Below are 24,466 nucleotides of genomic sequence, written 5' to 3'. Positions count from 1 at the left end.
TGTCATAATTCCTTAGATATGGAAATTCATATAACACCTAATACTCAGATACTCATACTTGGTGTCAACCAATCCAGCCCAGAAAATGCATGCTGTTTACATAAGAACAGCTATCTAAATCCTGTGTTAACTTCTGCTGCTTTGTTGTTGTTGTTGTTGCTGCTGTTGTTTTTAGATCTTCGAGAATAAGGGTGCTATGATGGGTTGTTCAAATCCACATCCTCACTGCCAGGTAAGCGATGCACACATTACCTGATTTGGCATATGCACTGCAGTCATGGTGATGCTTGTTAGAATGCAAATGTCATAATGAGTTGAATCGACCATTAAACTGTCTTTAACCTGCCAGCTTCCTAGCAGAAAGTCTGTGTGGTGTCTGATTGTGGCCATGTGAGAATAGTCTGTCCTTCCTTCTGCATGCTCTGCGTTGGCAGCGACCTCACATTTCAGTAGTAATCTCCTCTTGTGTGCGACATGTGAGAAAGGGCAAATTAAAACAATGTTTGGATCTAATTTCCCACAAACTTTTCATCTTCATTGATAAATGAAATGTCCTCACAGTGAGAATAAGTCCAAGAATATATACATACACTCATTCCAGCTACTTTCATGTTGCAGCATCAAAACCTTAAATTCTCTTATCACACATTTGCAATACAAATCTGTCTCGTTGGTCCAATTTGCACATCTGAGCGACCAGTTTATGACAATGAAGATGAGAAGTGATTTAAAAAAAAAACAACAACAGCAAAGCTTTCATATAAAAGTTTTTGAGCCAGACAAGCCTCAGCACAGAAGCTGTTAATTGACTTTTCATCCAGAAATCCTCAACAATTCTGTATTTGTGTGTCTGTCATTTCTTCCTTTATTACTTTTTCTAAAGACAAATCACACCTTACAGCTTTGCTATTTTCTTGTGCTCATATTTTCCTGCCTTTTAATAAGGCATAACTAAAACTTAAAATAGGGAGGCATTTCCTGTCAAACTGTCACCTCACTGTGTGATGTTGAACAAACAACAGAGACAAAATCATAGAGATGTTTTAGCTCTGATAAACACCGCTGGGCTGATTTTCTTATGTTTTTTTAAAAGCATAGTTAAAATAATGTGTTGAAAACAAAGCTGATGTCACCCTCTTAACTCTTAAGCTGTATTAAAATGATTTCTATTGGCTTAGTTGATTAGTTTCTTCCCTTTTGGCAATCAATGAAAAATAATAAATAAAATCAATATTATGCTCATCACTACACAGATAGAAGCAAAACCATAATAGAATCTGAATCAGCTGAAATATAGAAATGAAATGACCAACAGATGGCAGTACGCAACCTCAAAATAACAGGGTTGTAATAGAAATAATCCAAGTTTGTTGAAGATACGTATACTTTCTATACACCAAATTTCTATAATACACTTCCATTACTGTAAATAGATAAAAAGGACACACATATGTATTTGGTTTTTCATGTCTGTTATAAAGATCAAGAATCAAACCTGGATCCAGCCTTTGGTGGGACTTTTTGAAAATGTTTATTATTTATTTATTTATTTAGGATTTTCCTGCAGACTAGATTTCCCTTGCTTTAGACATCAAAGTCCAAGAAAAGAGTGGTTTAAACGTGTGTTCGTCTATGTGTACAGCCAGGCAACCCCTCCAGGCCAACACATACGATGGATAGATCTAAGACTTTGAAGAATAATCAACAGAAAATGTTAATCATGTTCTGGAGGCAGCATTGCTTCTGATAACTTTGGTCTCAAAGGAAAAGAGCTTTATGTATTTTTATGTAAGTGGAGGAAGGAAAACATATGCCTCTGGAATAGTAATATTATTTTTTTTATGTAAGCAGTCCAAAGAATATAGAAAATTAATTTTGCAAAGTGCTACGAATTGACCGTGAGGACCAGATATTCATTGAGTTAATATTTATTTCCAGAGTATATATTTTATTTCAAATGTTATACTTGGAAGCTGAAGTAAAAGCCATGATGATGTTGTTATTTGCAGTAAAAGATAATACCTTTTTTTCAGAAGTTTTATCTTGCCAGAGTAATTACATTCTTTGTTTTTCTTGTCTGTGTTCTCTTTAATTTTCTCTCTTTGAGAATTAGCAGTCTCCTGTTGGCCATTAATTAATGTACACAAAACACAGGTGTACAAATAGACCCAAAACTGCAGATGTTGGCAGGCATGTATGTATCTACACGTACCGGGAAGTATGAAGATAAACAGCATGTGCACGTTTAATAAAAACACAACAAAGTCTGTTTCTTTCTGCCTTCCCAGGGTCATGCTTGAAAAAGCATGGTGCAGCCTTTAGCCAAAAGCCATTAATATGAACATAAATCTAGTTTCTACAACAGTGATTGTGGAAAGGGTCTTATCGCAGCTTGAGGCAACATGCCAAGAAACATTAATAACTTCCAGCTGCTTAAAAGTATTACTTTATTGCATTTGTTTTATTACATGCTAAGTATTATTCATAAATCCAAACCCATGTTAATATGACAACTATTGGGCAAGGCCAGCAGAACTGACTGAAAGGGAAGAAGAAAATCTTGATTATCATCCATCTATTTCCTTCCACATACCCAATTGAGAGTTGTGAGGGCTATGGAGCCTATCCCAGGATCCTATCCAGTCTGTTGCAGGTCTAACACAGAGAGACAGACAAGCATTTGTGCTCACATTCATCCTTACAGTTAATTTAAATCACCAGTTAACCTAACATGTATGTCTTTGAACTGTGGGAGGAAGCTGGAATACTCAGAGAGAAGCCACGTAGGCACCGTGAGAACATGAAAGCTCCAGCCTGCACTCAGTAGGAACCATTTTGCATTTCCACCTAAAATTTCTGTATTAAAAGCAGGAAAGGTTGACAGGTTCAAATCTGTCACTGTGTTATCCCTGCACTACATTATGGGTAAAAAAAGAAAAAAGTCTGAAATCAGAAAGCAATCTCCAACACAGTGTAAAGCGGTGGTGTTTAAAGCATCAGAGGATGCCTCCGGTTATTACTCTGTTCATCATATAGTGGAATGATTTAACTGGAAAATCTACTCCTGATGCCTGACACAAATATGCTATTTTCAATTTCAGAACACTATGGAAGACCTAAAAGATTCCAATAAAATTGACAAATATTAAAAAAGACATCCCACTAGAAAGCAAGATCACTGTAGTAGAAAGAAATACCTTAAAAGAACAGACGCATGCACACAAAGCAGCCACATATCTAATCAATATTCTGGTGAAGTTTTCAGTCTTTAGAGGATGAATATACAATGCATTGTCTACTCTGCATCCACACTAATGAGCACAAGTATATGTAGGGAGGCAGTGATGTTCATAACAAACCCCAAATTAAATACAGTGCCTCATTCAAAACCTCAGTAACAGTTGTCTTAGGCAATCATTTAACGTGCACTGTCAAGTTGAGTTATTTGGCACTGCTTTTACAGCCATTAAAATCCTATATTTTGCATGGGTAATGCAAATGTCTGGTCTGATGCTCACTATTATCCATATAAAGCTTCCCAGAATGCAGCTGAACTACAGTGTGAAACCAAAAAAATACTTTTGTTTCATAAATCTGCATGAATATGTTGCAGCATCATTTTCTCCAGGGATGCTCACTTTCTCAATCAGAGATAATACCATTGTTTCATTTAGAGTAAACATAGCCTGGTGGGGAATGCCAGTTGGTGGTTGATGAGAGCAAAGTTTGAACAATTTGTTTGTCTCTGTTAACGATCAAGACAGTTGTTTTATTTTATTTTTTCTTGCCAGGTGCAATTATCACAAGAATTTAATTTTGTGTGTGTATGTACAAAGCAAAAAAAAGGTTTCAAAGGACTGTGAAACCTTACTGCAAGTACACCCTTACTGCTTCCATAGGAATTAACAGGGTTATCAGCCTCCAAGTACAGATAATCAAATACTCTTGATTAATTGATCATCAGCAAGTGTGATCATGTCTATAAAATTAAATTATTATATTCAGTATTATTTATGTAGCACCAAATCACAATAACAGTCAGCTCAATGTGCTTTGTATTGCAAGGTAAACACCCCACAAAAATAGAAAGAAACCCCAACAATCAAATGATCCTCTATGAGCAAGCACTTGGAAACATTGGGAAGGAAAACTCCCTTTGAATAGGAAGACACTTCTGGGAGAACCAGTATTGGGTTTGGCTGGTCTGGAACATTAAAACAGTGCCTCAATTTTCCCAGGAATGGATGTCAGATGTCAGACTGTGCAGTGCCCAGTGAAAAATTAAAAGCTACATTTCAAACTCATCTACAGGCTTCAGTTAGCATGTTAAATATTAAAATTCCCAAGGACACAAATAGAAAAGTACCAAACAAGCCATGCTTGTTCTTAAAATAACATGACAGCACATCTTAGATTTGCAAAGTTGCATTTGTACAAACCACAAAACTTTCGATTTTTCAGTCATTGAGTTGACCACGAACTCTTCTGTATTCCAAAATATTCAAGAGTCAAATGTGAGGCTGTCTGAGAGCTAAGGCTTGCCCCAAACTGGGTAATGTAACAGGGCAGTGATCCCAAGCACAGTAGAGTAGACAAAATAAAATAAAATGCAGGTGTCGCAATGACAGAGATTTGTCATTTTTGCTAACTTTAAATTATTTTCCTGGAGTATTTTCACTATGCGTTTCCTTATAATTCACTTTCTTATTTACATCCTTACTCACTAGAGAGTTTATTCACATACGTCTTAAACCTTAGAGCTCCAATTCTTGATTGGTAGTTGTCGACAAATTAAGCAAAAAGCCCAACAAATGTCAATAGATTTGTTAGCTTATTTGCAAAATCTGGCACAGAAGCATTTGGCACCATATTTGGAACACAGCCTTGGTCAGTTTGATTAGTTGCGTGTGATGAGCTTAGACGGTAGCAGAACAGCAGATTTCTAATGTGTAACAACTGTTTCAACTTCAGTAGATAATTTTGAGCCCATGTGCAATAGGATCTTATGACTTGCAAGTAATTCTTTTCCAACAGAAACTTTCTGGACCCACTGAGTGCCTCAGATGAAGACCCAGGTGTCGGCCAGATTTCATTAAGAATAGACAAGAACTTTATTGGAGGCAGAGGGAAGGGTGTCACAATAGTCCAAATCTATTTTTGTGAACCAAACCGGGCAGGTTCTGACTGGGGAGCACATCGAGAAAATACATTCTCAGGGCCAGTCAGTGCTTTTCACATTGATAAAGTACCTGTCTTAATTAAGTTTTAGTGTCTGGGAACTGATTTTTACTTTGTATTGAAATAAATGAAAGCCTGTGGTTGCAGGGGAAAACCCATTTATCAATATGAGAAGCCTGAAAGAAAAGAAAGTGTTTTGAAAGCTTGAATTCTGCATCTGTAAAACATTTATTGATTGAGTGATATTGATAAATCACCCTATTAAATAGCAAATGTAATGTGGTCATTTGGAATCAGGGCAGTGGGGAAAAAGTGGGTAGATTCACTTAATAACCCTTTGATTATCTAAACAGACTGTAGTGTAACCGCATGCGCGCGCGCACACATACACACACACACACACACACACACACACACACACACACACACACACACACACACACACACACACACACACACACACACACACACAAACATATATATTAAGTTATTCTAGATTCAATGTTTTTCCATCTGTCATCACCACCACCATCATCATCATCATGATCATAATCAGCGTTCTGCTTTCATATAGGTGTGGGCCAGCAACTTTCTTCCTAATGAGCCGGCCCTGTCAGACCGCTGTCAGAGAGCATACTATCAGAAACACGGAGAGCCAATGCTGCTGCAATATGCCAAACGGGAGGCTGAGAAAAAGGTACGGCTCACATATAAACACATTGTTTTGGTAACCTTTAAAACACGTGAACATTTTTGAAATAGTAATTTGTAATCTGTAATTTAATACATTTTAATTCACAAAATAAACAAACAATATATATAATAATTAATTAATGATAATTAATAATGTTTCTGAATGATTAGTTACGCCATCAGTTGTTTATTCAATAATTACATTTGGGTAATTTAAAATAATTATATTATTTATTGTATATGGAATTATAACAGCAAGACTTTCTTTTGCCGTGTGTCTAAAACTGTTGGACACAGAGATGGATGAAGGTGTACTGTGGTATCTGTGCCATGGCAGGACCCCATTTTAATATAGTATGCACCCTTTAAGCAAAATTTTCTATTGTCCAGTTTTAAGGTTGTGGATGAGTAGATTTTAAGCGTGGTTTGTTAAATCCTACACTGTAGTTTTGGTGCATAAACCGAACTCATTCCATTGTGTAATTTTGTAATTATCTTTTAAGAGAAGTTTAATTACCTGTCAAGTTGCTATTTAATAACAGTGGCTATAATAAAGTGTTCCCAAAGCTTGTATTTTACTCTTCCTGTGAGGTCAGGTTATTATCAGATTCAAAATTTCTAAAGTCATGAATTATGGAAAGTGTATCCAGTGTATTATCCAGAAATTGATGTCTAATGTGTGCTCCACAAGGAGACGTACAAGAGATGCGGTCTCCCAGGTCAAATATGCAACTCAAACCATAATACATGATTCCGAAGGCCTGTTTAATCAAATGATTTGCTTAATATATTACTTCAGTTATTTTTTTGATATAATGTTGATGGAAATTCCTCGAAATGCAGGATGCCTGCAAACCTCTGCCGTAGTGTTTTTCTCACCATGACTGCCCTCTTTATCCGTCTACTTTACTACACTTTTCTGCCATGCTGCTCTTTTCCTCTCTCTTACTTATACCTCACCATTCTCTTTTGATTTCCCATCCACATCCTCTGCCTGTCTCTTGGTCAGTGAAGCGTGTGATTGGACAGCAGAGATGCTCATTAGCATAATGCTGCAGCATCAATCTTCAACCTGCCAGAAGAACAGGAAAACTCAGTGTGGGTGTATTTCAGTGATCTTTCAGTCATGTGTACAGCATCAGCAGCAGTAACCACTGAAGACAGCACTGAGTACATTTAGCAGGTTGGCAAATGTCTTATTAGTGAGCATACACTTAGCAGAAACCCAGAACGAATTGGGAGTGAATTTTTACATCTCTATCTGAAACCATGGAGAACTGGCTTACTTATGCCACTTTAATATACTTAACCTCAGGTTATATTCACAGCTAAAACCCTTTTTTTGGAAACCTGCTTCACTTTTGTTTATCCACCCATAAGCTACCCAAATACCGTATTTTTTGGACCATAAGGCACACCGGATTATAAGACGCATTAAACGAAAAAAAAAAAATCAGATCAAATTTTACTCAACTCATTCTTCTTGCTTCCTCCACTTCCGTACCATTGATTAATCAATGTTGAATTCTCTTGCAGCTCCTCCATTCCTGTGTTGTTGCAGTATATTAATGACTAACCTTGTATTGTGGATTAATTATCTCAGTTCTCCTGACTGAAGTTTTGGTCTGTTTACAACATTGGGAACTTTGTGTCGCTAGCAATCACGTAGCACATCATTATATACCAGCTAGCCGAACTTCAGTAACCCTACAAACGTCACTGCTGTTTACTTTCCTGTCTACATTTATGTTGGAAGTGACAGCAGAGCTGTACGTTTTAATTTTTTCAGAAATCTCTCAGTCAGAACATGGTATATAATGTTTAGGTAGAAACTAGTGAGTTAACTTCCTGCTAACTTAACTCCGTTAAATTTAATAAATTCTGTTTTCATGGATGCCTGGATGTTAAATTTAATTGTTACACCTGGTAAAGCAGCAACGCCGATCATTTTATTAAAGATGAAAGAATTTAGACAGTGTTTAACTCTCAGTGATGCCGCAGTGTTCGTTTGACTTTGGGACCTGAAGCTGACGGAGTTTTGGACCCAGATTACTCCACGAGGCTCCTGACTACGGTAGCCGTAATGCTCTGACAATCCATTAAGCGATGCAGCTTCGTAGCTTACCAAAGTCATACTAAAACATTTCTTGACAGATTTTTGAGCGCCGTGTACCACATAAAATAGGTTCGAGGTCAGTAAGCACAACCAGAAATCATACATAAGGCGCACCGGATTATAAGGCGCACTGTTGATTTTTGACAAAATTAAGGGATTTTAAGTGCGCCTTATAGTGCGGAAAATACAGTATGCTACCAGTTGATCTTGTTGTAATGAGATTACCTAGCTGTGCCTTCAGTTTTAGACTTCCACCTGTAAGATCTTCTTGTAGTTTGATGTAAATTTACTGGGGCAACTATTCCCAATTAAAGTAATGATATCACATTACTAATATCACAAACTATATTTTCTACCAAGATGACAAGAATGACTACATTTTCATGTCTACATTAAACCTGATATTAAAACCTGCAGACAATAAAGTCAGAATTCTGACTTTTTTCATAATTCTGAGAAAGAAGACAGAAAATCAGGACTTTCTAAATAAATGTCTTTCTTTTGTTAATTCCTGCCTGCATCCTGTGTAAGGATCTTGGGCCCTCTTCATCACATTTCTCACACTATGTATAACCTACACACCATGACAGTTAATTGCCTTGACTTCACTTTTTTCTATATATTAAAGAGGGGAAGTGCACAACAATAAATATACAACATTATTAAATAGTGATGATCATGGTAGTTAGTTTTTGTTTTGTTTTTTTTGTTTTTTTTACCAGAGTAGCCAGAGTAGCTCTTCCTTTTAATCAGCAGTGTTTGGGCAAAGTCAGACTGATGAGCACCACCTGCATACTTAATGCAAAGGCCTTGAAAGACTGATACCAATCATTTTATATAAATATTTGCAAGAAAGGAAATCATTTTTTTATCCATAATGTTGAACTTTTTTATTTTACTTTTTAGTTAGGATGATTCATCAGTTAACATTTACGAACACACATAACACACGTGCACATGCACGCATAGACTTAAATAAGCCTTTTAAATATAAAAAGACCCTTAACTTCTTTTCTGTTAGTTGCTAAAGTTTCACTTTTGGTTTGTAAACTGTTCATTTTCCTGCTCATTTACTGTAAATTGTGGTCATTATTATTTTGATTAGATATTAAAAATACAGCTGAAAATCACATACAAGTAGACAGTGATAGTTTTCTACTTGTAGTCTACTCTTGAATTGAAAGTGTTTTTGTTTTTGTTTTTTTGTAGTAGTTTTTTTTTTTTAATGCCAAATAAGTATTTCAAGTTTAAGAATGGGTGAAGAGCGTGTCAGATTAACTGCAAGGAGTAAAGTAAGATGAAGGCAGAGAAGCGAGTAGATGGAACGAGAGACAGAAAGAACAAAAGAAGCCTGCAGGAGTCGAGTGGAGAGAGAGGAGTGAAGGCACAAACAGAGATGCAAAGTCACAAAGAGAGAAAGACGTGCAGGTGAAAGGAAAAAAGAGAAAATCAGACAGCCTCTGATTCATTCAGGGAATGAGCTGACCTGTTCTACTGGGAGTGTGTGTTTGTGTGTGAGGGAGATAGAGAGGATAGCATTAAGGCTTTGAGAAGAGCAGAGTAGACACTTGAATCTCCTAGACAGGTACTCATGGGGACTGACCTTTATAAAATCAGTGTGAAAGTAGAAGTGTGTGTGCAAAAAAGCCTTGTCGTCTTCTAACGTCTCTCTCCTTCTCTCCCTCTCGCTGGCTCCTTGCTCCTGTCTCTCTGACCTCGTGGTTAAGACCTTAAATTGGCACACTGCCGTGTTTCGAGGAGTCTGAATTGGTCTTCGGCTCCCAGGTGACACTCTTGACTTTGAAACAAAAACTTTCTAAGCTAATTGAATAAAACTCCTTGGGATTTGCTGTCCGTGAAGTGTCTGTTTTACGCCACCCTTCGCTTCCTCTCTGTCATTTAATAGCACCTCCTCTTCAATCTTTCCTCACCATTCTGGCTCTCAGTTTTCCATCTTCATTGTGTTTCTCTGTAATTCTGTTGAAAGCACTGAAGACAAAAGAACTTGAGTAGGCTTGAGGATAAAGAATAAAAAAACTGAGTGTTAATAGAACAAAAATAGAAGAAACTATGTAGATATATGTAGCGTAAGTGCTTTTAGGTTAAAAAAAATGTAATGGTTAAAAGCATAAAATGTGAGTCATGCTGATTTGATTAAATAATTTGCATTATAAAATATTATACAGTTTTCTTTACAGTGTTGCTCTACATCATCCCTTTTAAAAGATAAATAAATAAAGCGTATGTGGTGAAACAGAAGCCATGGTCTCTGTGGTATTACTCCAGGCACTAAGTAGAATTCTATACAGCAAATTCACTTGATTAGGAGAACTGAACATTTTGTGATTCTGTTAGATTACTTTGTGTTTTCCCCCCACAGTTATTTAACAGCACATTATTCCCTGTAGATCCATTAATTATGCACTAATGCCTTTCTGGGCAAGCTTGTTCAAACCTGTGGAAGAATTATAGCTCCGACTCTTATCTGGCTAGAAGTGTGATTACTGATAATTAGGTTTATAGTAGTATTGCACAACAACTCTAGTTCTGGGGTTAGAAACACAGTGATGGGAAATGACAGAATGAGTCACAATACATTATTTTCTGCTGGTGTGGGGGATGTCTTGAATACCTGGAGGAAATCCAGGGTCCAAAATTCGGCAATCACCGCACAGAAGGTGCAACAAGGGTGAACAACATGCTGGTAGAAACATGTTCAGTATTTAAACCTTTGAACTATTGTTAATTGTTTTCTGTTAGTCTAACTCCCTTTGCTCAGGTTGGATTGTAGGTATGTTGCTAAACTCTTATAAGTTATGATTTCTGATGTGCAAATGGTTGCAAATAAAAAGAGTGAAGGAAATCAAAAATCAGGCAAACTAGGTGTACACTGAATAAATAAAGCACCTTTCAAAAACAGAATTTGCAAAGTGCTTTCAGAGGCAAGTACAAGTAGAAATTTGAAAAGAAAGCCAGAGGTTATGGCCAGAAATAAAACTGTAAAATTAAACTGAGGTTAAGAGACAGAAAAACACTGCATACAAAATACACAAGACCGTCAAAAAAGATACACAAATAACAACAAAATAAAGAACAAGAAAGAGAGCGCAAACATCACATAAAAGCAAGTTTATGAAAATGTGTTTTTTGGAATTAATTTGAGACAAGTCACAGATTTTCCAAGACTTATATACTCAGGTGGGTTATTCAAAAGGATATTCTAAGCCTTGACTTTGGAAACACCAGGAGGGCAGCACTTGAGGATCTAAGGCTGTAAGATGGCTGATATCGGGGTAACACATCTGCTATGTAGCCTGGAGCCAGATCAAAACATGCTTTAAAAGTGATAAGTAAAATTTAAAAACAATCTCAAAATTACAAGAAGCCAGTATAGAGAAGGTATGTGTATTTATTTCCTTTGACAATGCATTGTGTTGAATTGTTGATCTGTGTATTATTTTATTCTTGTCTCTTACAAACCTTATGATTATACACAGCACACTATAAAATCATTTTAGTACCATTTTGAGAGATGTGATTCACTGAGTGCTCCATTCAGCATTATCAATTTAACACAAACTTTACTTTTGCAGTTAGGCTCTGGTAAATCCTTTCTTCTATCAGTGATCCTTGGATTGTTTCTGCTCGTTGACTTGAATTCAACTTGTTCTTATTCGAGACTTTCCAAATGTACCGCTGCTACGTCTTTTTAGGCAAGCGAAATCACACATCATACAAGCCTGTGTTCACCTGGTAGTACTAAGCAACAGACAGACATCTTAGCTTCATATCTTTGGTTAAAGAACCCTTTGAGGTGTTAATTTATCAGGTCTGTGCTTTGATAACAATAAGCAGTGAGTTCTGTTAGGAAATACATGCAAACAAACAGAACCTGGAAGTAAAATGCAAAGAGGAAAAAACGATTGCATGTATTCTGTTGGGATTACTAGCCAAGTTGCATCAGATTCATGCTAGTGATTTAACACACACACAAGCATGTGCACACACTTATCTATTTTTGATGGATTGTAATAGCAAGGTCAGGGCTTGTTTGTACCCATTCATCAGCTTGTTAATTCTTGGCTTCAGACACATTTTGCATATAAACAATTTATGATAATTAGGCTACTTGCTGCGAACAGCCAAACCTGACTGACCCATTATATTACCATTTTGAACCCACTTTGTTAAAGCATGCTCTTTTCTTTTTTTTTACTTTATGGCTCCTTTTTCTAGTGTAATAAGCTAAAGGGATCGAATTACTACTTTCAACATGTGTAGGGTAATTTTAGTTTAGCAAACATAAGTGTGAATGTTTCTGTGTAGCATCGGGTATATCTTTATGTATCATGGAAATTTTCTTTTCTCTTTTTTTTCTGTTTGCATAATATAAAACAGCAAAACCCTATACAGGTATACAGTATCTGTATGACACATACCATAAAAGGTATAATTACAGTATACAATAATGTGGAAAGTTTTTTTTTTTGTTAGGAAAATGGGAAATGGGTGCGGTGCAAAACATCAACCAAATGGAGATGCACAATATAAGGCAAAAACTAAGTTTGTACGATTTAATGGGCTTGAAAAATCAACATTTGGTATGATCTCCTTTTATTATCCAACATAGCATGAACTGTCTTCATAGCTTCTTGAAGGACTAGTGCCTGAAATGCAGCCCCAAACCATGACAGAGCCTCTATTGTATTTTACAGTCAGCTGCAGACTTTTACTGTTTACCTTTCTCAAATTTCAAATTTGGATTTATCACTCCATAAGACCTGTTGCCACTGATCTTTCTCGTCAGTTCTTGTGTAATTTGGCAAACCTCAATTTTTGTCTCCTTGTTTTTCTTGCTTACAAATAGCTTCTTGACAACCAATCTTCCAATGAGACCATTTCTGATGAGGTATCAGTAGATGGGTCAGATGCACCTCTCAGGTCCTGTGTCAGGTCTTTGCTGCACTTTTTCCTATTTCTTAAGGAAATGACTTTCAGATACTGTTTATCTGTTGTAGGTCAATTTTGTAGCCCTGTTCCTTTTTTTGTCATCTATTTGTTTGATTTCCTCAAAATTCTTAAGGACAAACTTAACATCCTGGTGAGATATCCCAAGCTTTTTGATAACAGCTCTTTGGGAATCACCTTGTTGATATGAAAATACTATTTTATGCCTGTCAAAGTGTTATCTTTGGCTTTTTCATAAATTCAAGGAAAGCACGTGACCAAAAATACCTAAAGATACAATTAAATGTTGCTTCTTTGCTTTGTTGTCTGTTAGGTGTACACGGGACACTGTTGAGTCATCCCTTGAGTCAGGTGTCTTTTTTATGCTTGAATGATTCATAGGTTAGTGTTAGGTGTCTCAATAAATAAACACACATTCCTATGAAAATGGTCGGGTACAAGGACTGGAGTGAAAATGAATGTAAATCAGCCAATGTACAAAGAAAAGCTTTGGAAGTTATTCAGAAAGGCTGAAGAAACTATTGCTAAGGCAACTTTAAAAATATAAAAAAGTCTGGCTTATTGGAACTGAGATTTAAATAAAACCTTGGAGGCTAAAGACTTTTGCACAGCAGAAATAATTTTGGTTTGTAAAAATGGTAATGTGATGACCTCATGAAGTATCTGGGAAGCCACTTTAGCTTTGTATCAGCAATTTAGGCTTTATATTATTGATATGTAATACATAATTCTGCTTCTTTGCACACTTTAAAACATGTTAATGTGTATCCTCTTAGGAACGTGTTGTGGTGGAGAGTTCTGATTGGCTGGCAGTGGTTCCATATTGGGCAACTTGGCCCTATCAGACATTGTTGTTACCAAGACGACATGTCCTCCGAATCAGTGACTTGACAACAGAGGAAAGAGAGGGTAAGTGTGTGTTTTAAGACTGTCTGTGTGTAAGGATACTTACAGAGTTAGTGACTGAGAGAGTGATACGGCAATTTAGAGTTCTCTGAGGTGAAACTGTGATTGAGTGAAGAACCTGCAGCTTTGATTTCTGATATGTATCATCTTCAAAGTAGAAAAAGTATATAATTTTAGACCCTTTTACACACTTTAAGTTCAAAAAGTGTTGTCTAAGCTGTTTAAGTACTATGTAACTACAGAAGAGTATTGCCTTTTAATACATTTGTCAAATCCTCCACTATGTGAAATTGTTGTAACTGATTACTTAATTTTTTGTTATTGTTAGGCAATTTCTTTTTGTAAAATAATGATTAACTTTATCTTTCGGTTTTCGTGTTAACACTATTCCAAATAATTAATCACTGTTAAAGTATGGTTTAATGGTTTACATGCATTTAAGGTTAAAGACATTATAGACATTATATACTTGATTAAAATTGCAAATACATCACCTTTTCTCCAACATATAGGCCAATGACAGAATGTTTTTGAACTGTGTGTTACAAATATTTTAGCTCTCAAAGATAAAGATAGATAAAGATAAAATTAAAGAAGAGATCATATTTTAGATATTAGAAGTGAAACTAATGATTAATTGCGACAGATTACTTTGAATATTTTTTTTATTTATCTGTCGTGTGTGTGTGTGTGTGTGTGTGTGTGTGTGTGTGTAATTGTTTGTATACTAATAATTATGGACTTTTTTCTGAGTTTTATATTCCAGTTTCCCTCCAAAATACTGATTTTTATTTTTTAATTTTTCAGTTTAAAGCTTTTTTGCTTGCATTTGTTTCTCATTTCACATTTAAAGTTTTTTTTTTTCACTCTTACACCCTTGCTTCAGCTTCCCTTCCTCATGTAGTTCATTTTTAACTATGCGCACAGGTATATAAGTATATGTAAATGTATTCATGCTCCCTATTTTCCACACTATTTGCCTTTAGTCATTATATCTATGTCTGTGTTACTGTTTGTCAGGTCTGGCTGCCATTATGAAGCGACTACTGACCAAATATGACAATCTGTTCGAAGTCTCTTTTCCATACTCCATGGGCTGGCATGGTAAGACAAAAAGTGGGATGGTCGGGGGGGAATTAAAAAGAAACAGTCATATTTTTATGATATTTTAAGAGAGTGAAAGAAATGTGAGAGACAGATGGCAGAAAACTTTCAAGATACTTTTAGTTTAAATAAATAGATGGCTGTATCACATGTAGACTACTACAAAATATTGTAATATATCCATATAATAATATTTGGAAAATGACACAGATTGTATATCTTTTCTTCTGTGAACTGTCACAGTGGATTTTAAATCAGTCAATCAAGGTGTGATTGAAGTGCAGACTCTCAGCTTTAAATCAAGGGGTTTACTAAACGTATTGCCTTAACTGTTCAGCAATTATAGCCATTTTTATACAGTGCCCCATTTTCAAAATTAACTGAACAAACTAACAATTTTAAATATTAGGAGGTTTTCACTACTTTGCAGTCAGTTACTGCCTGACATCTAGAACCCACGGGCATCACCAAATGATGCATTTTCTCCTTTGAGATGCTTTGCTAGGCCTTTACTGCAATCACTTGGCTTTTGCTTTGTCCATCTCTCGTTCTTTGGTTTTGTCTTTAGCAACCAAAGTGCATGCTCTATTGGTTGAGATGAGGTGAGTGACTTGGCCGTTGAAGGATGTCCAATTCCTTTTCCTTGAGAACCTCTTTGTTCGCTTTTGCACTGTGCTTTGGGTCATTATCAGTTTATACTGTAAAGTTCCATCTAATCAATTTTGCATGATTTGACTGAATCTGAGTGATCAGCTAGTGCAGTTATTATAGAATAATCTATAAAAATGTGTGTTTTCAAGTGTTTTCATAGTCAGTATTTAAATGATTTCTCATACCACACCAAATTGGCACCAATGAGAAGTCATATGGAAGGAGGGTGATTAAAATTCTGTCACACCTTATGTTTTTGACAGCCCTGCAGATTTTTAATACTGAAAATCCACCCCACTTTGACTTCATATGCATTATATTTTCTGCAACACAAGATTAAAGATGCCACTTCTTGCCTTTTTCCTTACATCCTCTGGTTTTTCTTTGAGCTTTCAATTGCTTTTCTCCACCTCTTGTTATATTTAATTATTTGTGCCACCCTTTCTCCATTAAGTCAAGTTCACCCTGTGACATGCTTTTTAATAATGGCAGATCGGCATAATTAACATGCAGAGGACTTCTCATCCCCAGTCTTCCACCTATCTCCTTGATTGGTCTTTTCTCCCCAACATAATTTGGCAAAGGCGCTTCATCATACACCAACACAAAATGAACATATGAATATTGATCAGCTCGTCCAATGTCACTGGAAAGATATATGTTCGTTAAGGTGCAACACACGTTTTCTGATGTTTAGATAGCTCTTGCTGCAATTGCATCATCTCTGCTGTAATAAATTGGTTGATAAAGTCTCAGCTTTGACATCAGCCACTTACTGTGTTACCACTTTAGTGTGCACTCAGACACATTGAAATATTTACATTTTTAAAACTTCTACAAAAGATACAACATTTTTGTCTCTTATGTAAAACAGGAGATCTTAGGCTACGTTCACACTGCAGGTCTTAATGCTCAATTCCGATGTTTTGATCAAATCCAATTTTTTTGTCTGCTCGTTCACACTACAAATAAAATGTGAGAGCAAACGCACTCTAGTGTGAACCCTCAAAGCGGCCCGCATGCGCAAAAGAAGACGTCACACACAACGTGCTCTGTTTAGACCCAGACCAAACAGTATTATTTGACTGTTTCAGACTTTACGTTTCCCAATTTTGCCTTAAATTATAAAGTTATTTTGTTATTTACATATGGCGTAATAATGATCCTTATTGCTGTTTTAGAGAGGAGTCATGCTTCAAAGATGCAGATTTCTGTCAGAATCTGCAGATTATACAGTACAAATAAAATGTTCATCTACACCGGATGGCCAGGAAGCGTTAACGATGTCTTCTTGGGCGCTTCTCCGGCGCTGATAATTGGCGTCTGTTTTGTGTCAGTGACGTAAAAGACGGATTTAATGCGACATGACTGTTCAAACAGCAGACGCTTTCTAAAACATCAGATATGTATCGGATTCAGTACCACATACGAAAGTGACCCAGATCGGATTTGAAAATATCGGATTTGTGCTGTTCACACTGTCATACCATAATCGGATATGGGTCGCATAGGGTCAGAAAAGTCAGATTTGATGCGTTTTTGCCTACAGTGTGAACGTAGCCTTACAGATAAAGAGGACTCACACACGGTGTAATTTATACTCCTTCAGTCTGGCATATGTTAAATGATGAAGCTTTTTAAATTTCTTTTTTTAATAAAGGCATACTGACTGAATGTTATCATATACAACATTTAGTTTTGATTTGAGATTCTACTTAAACATATTTGATTGTTTTCTAATTGCCTTTTTGGCCAGGTAGGGTAGGAATAAGATGTAATCACCTCAGAGTCCTAGTTTCCTTGCAATCCGTGTTTTCCATATTTACTCTTTTTTAGCTCTGTTTTGGTTCCCTTTGGAGAAATATCAGCATGCTTTGCAGTTAACTTTGTCTGTTTACCATTTTATGCAGGGATGAAAGTGTTGAGACGCACCTCTTAATCATGCTTTATTCTGTTTCTTGCCACGGGTGTATAAAGTCATGCTCAGCCTCCCGGACTGTCTTTACAAACAATTATGAAAGAATGGTTTGTTCTTAAGAGCTCACTGAGCACGGTACTGCAATAGGATGCCACCACTGCAGCAAGTCGTTACTGCAGCAAGTCGTTCTGTGTAATTCCGTTCCTTATATATATTCATTGATTTGACCAAATTCCACCAAAATAAGGCTTGGCGACCTCCATGTTACCCACCATGTTATTCTCAACCATTTGGTGCCTAAAATTGTACTTATTTAAATTGACTATTGAATACTTTTTTTTCTACTTTGAATACAAAAAATTAGACTGAACTGAAATGTTTTATTTTAACTATTTTTTAACCAGTGGTTGCACACAGAGATATTTCACAAATGACTATACTGTTACCGCATTTTTTTGACATCCTCCTTGTGAAATCCAAACAACATCGAGTCTCATTCCCTTGCTTGTTTGAAACTCCCACTATCGCCACATTTTTCCCTATAGTAGTATATAAAAGCACATGCTAGGTAGAAAGTGTTCCAGTTGGGAAGGGGAATTAATGATGCATTCGCAGTGTGGGAGAAAACGCCCCCACAGTGAATTACACGCAGACTGGCTTAATTTTATTATTATTAATAGGCAGTTTATACTCTATGGTTACAATATAGCCTTTTGAACCATCGTACGTGGAAAAACTTGTGATACATAGAGTATATTTGATATATCGCCCACCCCTACACCAAAATGGACCACCTCCATACACCACCTGCTCCTGGATCAAAGATTTCCTCAAAAACCAGCTTCAATCAATCCGACTCAACCCCCACCCCTCGTCCCCACTGTCACTCAGCACCAGATACCCTGTACACATATGACTGCACACCTACCCACCTAACCAACCTCATCGTCAAGTATGCACAAGTATGTGGTTGGGCTCATCTCTGACAGAGATAAGACAGCGTATATGGCAGAAGTACAGAACTTCAGAAAATAACCTAAAGCTGAACATCCTTAAAACAAAAAAACTCGTAATGGACAGATAGGTCTACTCTCCTCTCATTATAATTGGAGAATGGGTGAAATCTGTCTCCATCTTCAGGTTTCTGGTCACCCACCAGTGGCTGCACTTGCTCTGTGTCCTGAGGAAGAATAACCTGGACCAGATGCTGCTGTCCTTCTACTGCTCCTCAGTAGAGATCGTGCTCTCCTACTGCCTGGGTGTTTTTACGCAGGGACTACAACTGAGAACAGGAAGGCTGCACAGAGGGTAATTAACACTGCCACCACAAAAAAATCATTGGCTGCCTTCCGCTACCCCTGGAGACCATTGCTGGATTCTCCTGTCTCATGAAAACCAGGGCCATCACAGGTGACCCCTTGCACCCCGCCCACCAACTGTTTGACCCGCTGCCCTCTGGTTGGTGCCTCAGGTCAGTCAGGTCCCACACCTCCAGACTCACAAATAGCTTCTTCCCGTGGGCCATTCGGATTGTCAACAAACACTATCTTCCCACACCCTACCCCTCGCCCACCAGCATTGCCTCATCAATCTGAGCTATGGTCTAAGTAACCTTAACCACTCAGGCCACTCACACGCAGTCTCTTTTCAGACCAAGTCTTTTCTTTGCACTGCCTTCAAGCACTTTGCAACTATTTTGTTCTCCAATGTGTGCCTTTCTCTTATTTTTGTATATATCCCTCTTGATTGTATATATTTCTCCTGTTTGCTATTTATTCCTACTGTCTACTATTTATATTTTATTCTGGCACAGTTGGTGTGAAGCACCTACAATCTTGTTGTAAATGTACAATAACAAATAAAGGACTATTCTATTCTACTCTATTCTATGCTATGCCATGCTATGCTATTGTGAAGTGGACATGTTTAGGAACTGCAATAATTTAGTCAAGACCATGTACAGATACAGAGTAGGGTCGCTGAGTGCTGATAGCATTGTGCATAACAGCCACCAATGTTATGGTGTTACAACAATTGCAGAGTTGCAAACCTCCTTTGAGGCATTAACATTATGGCTAGACCTTCATGACATGGGTTTCCATGGCCAAGCAGCTGGATGGAAGCATTACATTATGGAGTGGTTTAATGAACTCCATCCACCATTGGACCCTTGAGCAATGGAAGTGTTCTCTTTGGATTAATTGTGCATCTAGGGCTGCAGTTTTAATCTTAATCATGATTTTGGCTTCTTACAATTAAATGACGATGATCGAGTGATGTTTAAATTGCCCACTCCACCAACAGAACACGAAGCAAAAGCAAATAAAGGGTCCCCTAAATATTCACTGCCTGAATATTTCCCTGAGCATACCAGCCAGCCAGAGCAAAAGTGATGTTAACCAAGAACGAATCATATGCAAAGAGTTCACTGCAAAGTTACACAACTGCCTGGAAACACAAATGACAAAACTACAGTATAACTAATGCGTGAAGGCCAAGAAAAGCAACGCGGCTGCTGCTAATATAAATTGTCCAGCATTAACAATCCATCCAAATCAAAAAGATCCACTGAAGATGTGAAAATAGTGTTCTGTTTACAGATGCAATGAACAAATTCTGTCAGTAAAATCAATGAATAGTCATGACAAATAATCATGATCTCAATATTGATCAAAAATAATCACGACAATCCTTGACTAAGCAACCCTTGTGTCAGCTATAACGTTTGGCAGAGGAGGGATGCTACTTTGTTTGGCGTTTTTTTGTTTTGTTTTCTTGTTTTTTTTGTTCTGGGTTGGGCTGTGCTCCTAAATTCCAGTGAAGGTAAATCTCAAAACTTTAGTTTACAATTTTAGACAATTCTGTGCTTCCAAATTTGGATGAAACATGGTTGAATGTCTTTGGTGAGAAAGAACTTTGCTGGCTTACAAAGAGCCCTGACCTTAACCACACAGAACACCTTTGGGATAAATTGGAACAGAGATTGTTGTTGGACGGTAGGATCTCGCTTGCAGTGACTGACTTCATCAGTTGTTTTCCTGGATGAATGGGCAAAGATTCCCATAAACATACTCTAAAATATTGTGTAATTCCTTCCCAAAAGAGTGGAAGCAGTCAAATCAATAGACTTAGAATGAGATATCATAAAAGCCCCTTTAGGTGTAGGAGGCCCATTACTTATTTATTTATTTTTTCATCCATGTAATGTCTTTATAGCATTTTTTGCTAAAAAGAAAAAAAAAAAGAAAAAAAAAGCGTGAAGTCAGAAAAGGTATTTGAATTTACATTTCAGGTTGAACCGATCAAGTCATATCCTCTGAGGAAAGCTGAATTTGTTGTTGAGTTACAAGTCATTGCGAATTGAATATATGACAGTGGTTTGGCATGGAACTGAAGACACTTTTTGCCTTTGTGATGAAATTAATTTACATATTTATAAAATGCTGCAGGTGGCTCTTCTAAATGTTTTGCTGCTCTTTTATATTTTCAGTTTAACAAATGTTTATTTGCCGTCATGTATTTCAATGCTGCACCCATTTTTCTTGTACCTCCCCGTAATTTATAACTCATAAGGGAAATGAAAGAGCAGCAAAGTGAAAAAGCAAATAAACTTGTGGGAACTGTAGAAAAATATCACTTTTGCAATTTATATTGGATATCAAATATCAGCCCAAAATAAGTTTTCTGAGGTGAAGAAGCAACTTGTACACAAAAACAAGATTTCAAACTTTATCCAGCAAGTTCTCTGCTTTTTACGGAGGTGCTTCGTGAATGTACTGGCTGATAGTAACCTGTGCTTTAGAAAGTAAAGGAAATACATTACATACTGTGAGTCAAGCCACAGAAATGTCCTTGCATCGTGTTCAAGCTGGGGCAGAGGTTAGCAGAGTGCAGTGATGCGATGAGGTGATGAATGACAGAAAGGACTGTAGTGCTATCATGGCTGAGTGGACCGAGTGATCCTTGTATAAGCTAAAGGTTGTCGGTTCAATCCTTGCAGCACCTGTGTCCTGTGAGTTGTTTTACTGAAAGGAAATCTCACTGCTCACTGACTGTATGCAAGAAGGCAAAATCAATATTTTATTAATGATGACCAAAACTACTGTATTCCCATCAGTCTCATCTGGTCTTTGCATTTAGTAAGTAACCAAGTAACACATTAAATTAAATTAATACTGAGACACAGTACCTGTCAGACATCAGTTTTCCTTTCTCAATACATGCAATTATAAAGTTAGCATTGTCCTTGTGAGCATATCAGTATGCTAAATTTAGCATTTAGCTTAAAGGTCAACTCTCTACTGCTATTTGGTCTGTTGTAATTCCCAATTTTTTAATTTTTGTTGTGACTTGTGTCTTCTTCCATTAGCATCCTCAGACGAGGGAAGGGTTTGATAGCAATCTGACTGGAAATAATAAACACAAGGTTAAAATGTATTATTTTGATTAGTCAAGAAAGAATTCAGAAATCTGTTATGTTCCAGAGAGCCAGTTTTTGGTCCATAAATATCTCTTGACAGATCAGTTTCAGAAAATGAAATCCTGTATTTTTAAGACCTACCACCTGAGTTATCATGCTATCATTTTTTTCTAAAGGAGGTCACTAGGAACAAGGCAGCCCACATGAAAGATAGTTTTAAAAGGCGAGATGAAACACTCCCACCCAAACTGCAGTGTGGTGAAAAGGACAGAGGGCACCAGAGGACACAGTCATCGAATCACTTTCTTCTTTTTATTTTATTTGATATCAAATCTTTGAAGCACTCTAAAGTTGCCTATGGTGAAAGATCCCACAGATCCTGTGTTAAGTTTTGACTTTAATCTTCTAGTCTGTTTCATTTCTTAGAGTCTAAAAGACTCAGGTCAAGTTAAAGCAATGTGTTGAAGGTTGTAAGCAGGGACTCAGTAGCTGCACCTTTATTTTTTAGCAAACAGAATGACTTTGATACATTGGAGAGTTGTCTCAGTTTAACAATTAAGACACAGTATTTCAAAATTAGGCCTTTAAATATTAGAATATTAAGCTAATACATATTTTGTTCGGTTTTGTAGTGTGCACTTAGCCAAAAACCTATAGCCAGGTTTTTATTGACACATTCTGTACTTGCAGACAATTAGGGGATTAAATGCCTGCCTGTTTCCTGCTACGTTTTGTATCTCTTGAAAGATTTAAGAGAGTTATGAATGCTTTGTCAACATGGTGCGTTGTACTTTTTTCCACATGCCATTCACATCAGCATACTTTTAACTTTTGTTCTATGCAAAATTGCTTCAGTTTAAACATATTTAAAATAGACAGCTCATTTCAGATCGTTGACATTTCAATTGAATTTAAACCTGGACTTTCCCCCCCCTTACCCTCAATTTTTTATGTTTGTGCAGTTCTTTGGTGGATTATTTTAAGTATTATATGATTTAAAACATATAGTTAAATCACTGACCCCAAGCTTTCTAGTCCCATAGGCAACAACTTTACTTTAAACTTTGTTTACTTTAAACACACTGACCTCTCACTCTATATATACAACACATAGCTCACATATCAGTTTCTAGCTGTTTCTTTATTTTAGTTAATTTGGCAGAAGCCAGCTCTTATTATTTAGTGCTGGGCTTATTAGTGTCAGAGTGGTGACACAGAAAGATGGAGGACTGGGTGGATTCTGTTTGATTCACCTGGGAAATAATAAATTATATTAAACTACCTTTCTGTTCCTTCAGGAAGCTTGCAGAGAGATGTGCAGCGCATCACAGACAATATTACCAGGCTGAGTAAAGGACTTGAACACAGATTGAGGCAGACACAGTATGCAGGGTAACAGTGATGTATGGTAGTCGTAAAACATCTGTCAGATATATAGTGTTATTGCTTGTCTTTGAAAATTACACTGCTAACTGTTCTGATTTGTGGCCCCATATCCAGGAATATCTGTAACTTTGTTAACTGTGAAATAATGCACCCAGTAATATACTGAAACATGCCAGCAGAGCAAACACACCCAAAGACGATTTAAAACTAGGTAATTGTCTTCTAATAGGAACATCTGTCTCTATTCATTCTTTATCTGACTGCTTCAGGCTTTTCTTTGTTCCTCCTTTTTTTTCTCCCCCATCCATTAGTTTTCTTTATGTCGCCCTCCTGTCATCTGTATCTGTGTCTGATCAGAACCCGTTGTCAGGAAACTCACTCAAAAGGAGAAGCTTTCCTTGCGAATACAATGTCCCAAGGGATATTTCATACTTCTTTTGCAAAGATATGTGCCACTGCATTTTTTTTCTTCCCTGATCACTTAATTAGCTTGCAGTAAGATACAAAAAATTATTTAAATGCTTCACTCATAAATCAGTGAGTATGTATTGTTGGTCTTGGCACTTAGGGGATTTAGAGACTCGATGTAATAACACAAATGTTTTTGGAATTTTCTGCAAGTTTTATGAATTTACATATGCAGATGGTAGCAAATTAAAGGCAAAAGGCAGAATTAAATGGCAGACAAACATGATGAGTGCAAATGATTGAATGATCATGAAAGTTATGGTAATTACAGGCTATTTCTTTTGTGAGTCACCAGATCTCAAGCCAGCTGAACAGCAACAGGAGGCACATTTGCACACTTTTTTCTTTAAATCAGAAAGCATGTCCTCACAAAAGCCCAAGTTGGAGGGAAGTTTTTGTTTCTGTTACACTACATCATGGGTTATTCTTTAATTTACCATGTTAGTTAACTGATTGTTAAGCTTGTTGTGAGCTGGCTGTGCATATTTTTACCTTTTAGTGTTCTTGATTGTGCTCTCGTCAATGTGTGAGTGTGCTTGTGTATTTATTTGTTTCGTAGTTTCACAGGCACACTGAGGAAATAAATAATAAGATACTTTGCTAGGTACACATGATCCACTGGTGGTCTGTTTCAGAAACTCATAATCTCCTGGGATTT

The 24,466-nt window shown here is 36.8% G+C and overlaps 2 protein-coding genes across 3 annotated transcripts in view; one reads left to right on the top strand and one right to left on the bottom strand.

Moving 5' to 3' along the window:
- LOC146383541 (uncharacterized) overlaps nt 1-24,466 on the bottom strand; it is a 138,572-nt gene that overhangs the window by 6,600 nt on the left and 107,506 nt on the right. The gene's annotated exons all lie outside the window — the stretch shown is intronic.
- The window catches only part of galt (galactose-1-phosphate uridylyltransferase), a 35,790-nt gene that overhangs the window by 9,085 nt on the left and 2,239 nt on the right, over nt 1-24,466 (top strand). For both annotated transcript variants that reach the window (XM_084934847.1, XM_084934845.1), the window contains exons 6-9: nt 176-232; nt 5,753-5,875; nt 13,732-13,864; nt 14,882-14,965. In XM_084934847.1, coding sequence (XP_084790973.1) covers nt 176-232; nt 5,753-5,875; nt 13,732-13,864; nt 14,882-14,965 — 397 coding nt within the window. The remainder of the gene's footprint in view (nt 1-175; nt 233-5,752; nt 5,876-13,731; nt 13,865-14,881; nt 14,966-24,466) is intronic.

Source organism: Perissodus microlepis, chromosome 7, assembly GCF_051167445.1.
Source record: "Perissodus microlepis isolate ML-2025 ecotype Zambia chromosome 7, ASM5116744v1, whole genome shotgun sequence".
NCBI classification, from domain to species: Eukaryota; Metazoa; Chordata; class Actinopteri; order Cichliformes; family Cichlidae; genus Perissodus; species Perissodus microlepis.
Note: the sequence above shows the minus strand (reverse complement) of the source record. Positions and strands in the feature narration are given on the sequence as shown.